Source organism: Octopus bimaculoides, chromosome 23 (genome assembly GCF_001194135.2).
Source record: "Octopus bimaculoides isolate UCB-OBI-ISO-001 chromosome 23, ASM119413v2, whole genome shotgun sequence".
Classification (NCBI taxonomy): Eukaryota; Metazoa; Mollusca; class Cephalopoda; order Octopoda; family Octopodidae; genus Octopus; species Octopus bimaculoides.
Window position 1 is genome coordinate 11,710,394 of NC_069003.1, and position 2,441 is coordinate 11,712,834.

The 2,441-nt window shown below is 34.7% G+C and overlaps 1 protein-coding gene across 2 annotated transcripts in view; it reads left to right on the forward strand.

Moving 5' to 3' along the window:
• Window positions 1–2,441, forward strand: part of LOC106880355 (putative ferric-chelate reductase 1) — a 57,843-nt gene that overhangs the window by 22,060 nt on the left and 33,342 nt on the right. For both annotated transcript variants that reach the window (XM_052976021.1, XM_014930239.2), the window contains exons 3-4: window positions 291–424; window positions 1,618–1,721. In XM_052976021.1, coding sequence (XP_052831981.1) covers window positions 291–424; window positions 1,618–1,721 — 238 coding nt within the window. The remainder of the gene's footprint in view (window positions 1–290; window positions 425–1,617; window positions 1,722–2,441) is intronic.

Consider the following 2,441-nt stretch of genomic DNA (forward strand, 5'->3'; position numbering starts at 1 on the left):
TGATGATGATTAATATTATCTTAGCTCGTAAGTTACCTCATCATTTCGTATTTGTCTTGCTTTCTTATGTTTATTTATGGATTCCCTGAAGAGGAATATACGAGGAATTCCAGCTGCTCTTACTTCTTTGTAGAAGAGCTCTCTCATATATTTTGAAACATGTGTAGGAATTAAAGGAACCTTTATTTATATGTGTTTTGCTCCATTTATTATTATTATTCATATATATGTATGTATGTGTGTATGTATGTATGTATGTGAGCTATATTTTTTTGTTCTCTATCTTCTAGTGACTGTAAAAGGTCAAAATAGCACTAAACTCCAAGAGTTGTACTTGGTCATTGTATCTGACGAGAAAGTTTCACAAAATTTGGGTACATTTGATGTACCATTCCATACAGACGGAACATTGTGTAGGAACCAGGTAAACTTTATCTTTCATTTATTTATATTTGTGTGTGTGTGTGTGTTTATGTATGTGTGTATATATGCATATATGTATATATGTGTATGCATGCATGTGTATATATGTATGTATACATGTGTGTAAGTACATATATATATATATATATGTGCATGCATGTATACATGTGTGTATCTATGCGTGTATATATGTATGTAGTATGTGTGTATGCATATATGTATGTATGTATATTTGTATGTACATATATAGTGTGTATGTATGCATATATGGATATATGTTTGTATGTATGTATGTATGTATGTATGTATGTATGCATATATGTATATGTATGAGTGTATGTATGTATGCTTATATGTACATATATAGTATGTATGTATGCATGTATGTATATATGTAAATATATACATGCATGCATATGTGTGTCCCTTTATCAGTGCTATTATCATCATCATCATTTTAGCAGCCACATTTCCCTGTTTGCTAGATCAGATGAAATTTACTGGAGCAGAATTTTCTATAGTAGTCACCATTGGCGGTGACGCAACAGTGTTGTTGTTTTAATGTCCACTTTTCTATGTTTGCATGGCTTAGATAGAATTATTTGAGGCAAACATTTCCTATGACTGGATGTTCTTCCTGCCACCAACCTTTACTTGTTTTCAAGCAAAGTAATATTTCTCTGTGACACTGTTGTATGATTGTAACATTTGATTATAACTGTCATGCAATGTCAATACAAGTAGGCAAACAGCCATTCATATGCGCATGCACACACACACACACACGTGTATAAATTAATGAGTTATTAAAGAACAGGAGTGATGCAATCAACTTCATTGTCTTACATCTGTTTCTTCCAGAAGACACATTGCATTCAGAGCTGAGTGCTTGTGCAACATCTTATAGCTTCTTCAGAGCAATTTAAATAAAGTGTATGTATATTGCATAAAGCAGTAAAAAAAACCCAGAAGCACCAGAAAACCATTTAAATGTTTTCTGCAATAAACATACCCTTCATTTAAACGAGTCTGTATTTAGAAGGCGTTTTTATCAATGTTTGTTATTCAACCAAGACTGATTCAAGTACTAAACAACACAATTGACAACTAAAACTACCAACATTGTCATAAAATGACACTCTCAAACATAAAAAAAAAAACATGGTGACTCATTCATACTTGATTCTTTTACAGAGCAAAAACTCCTATTTTTCATACAACAACAGCAGCAGCAACAGGAATTTCATCACAACAACTTGGAAAGCTCCAGAAAAATCTTTCGGAAAACTCTTGGTTATGTAGGTATTACTCCAGGACATTTTGGTTTTGAGAATATTTTTGCATCCATGTGACTGTGCAATCTGAATGCATCATTTAAAATTGTGATTTCGGGATTCAATCAGACATGGTCGTATGGTCAAAAATTTGCAGCCACGTGTTTTCAGGTTCAATCCCACTGCACAGCATCTTGGGCAAGAGTCTTCAACTATATTGTTGGGCTGACCAATGTTTTCTTGTTAAAACTGATAGATTCACACACTTATTGCAGTGATCGTTCAGTTTTTCTAAGCCCTGTAGAAGAACTTGGAAGGTTGGGCCTCCATCTAAGTCTTTCACAATACCCTGAAATCCAGGACCTATTCAGCATCTCCACGTATATGCATGTGTACGTGTGTATGTTTTTGTGTATGTTTGTGTGTATCACTATCATCATCATCATCGCCATCATCATCATCATCATCATCATCATCATCATCATCATTTAACGTTTGTTTTCCATGCTGGATTGGGTTGGATGGTTTAACAGAAACTGGCAAGTCAGAAGACTGCACCAAACTCTACAGTCTGCTTTGGCACGGTTTCTATGACTGGATGCTCTTCATAACGCCAGCCACTTTACAAAGTGCACAGGTTTTTTTTTTTATGTGGCACCAGGAGTAGTGAGGTCACCACATAATTTACAAGACCCCTTTTTTGGGAAGGGGAGTAGTATTGAGGAGAGTGGCTTTGTGCCAGAT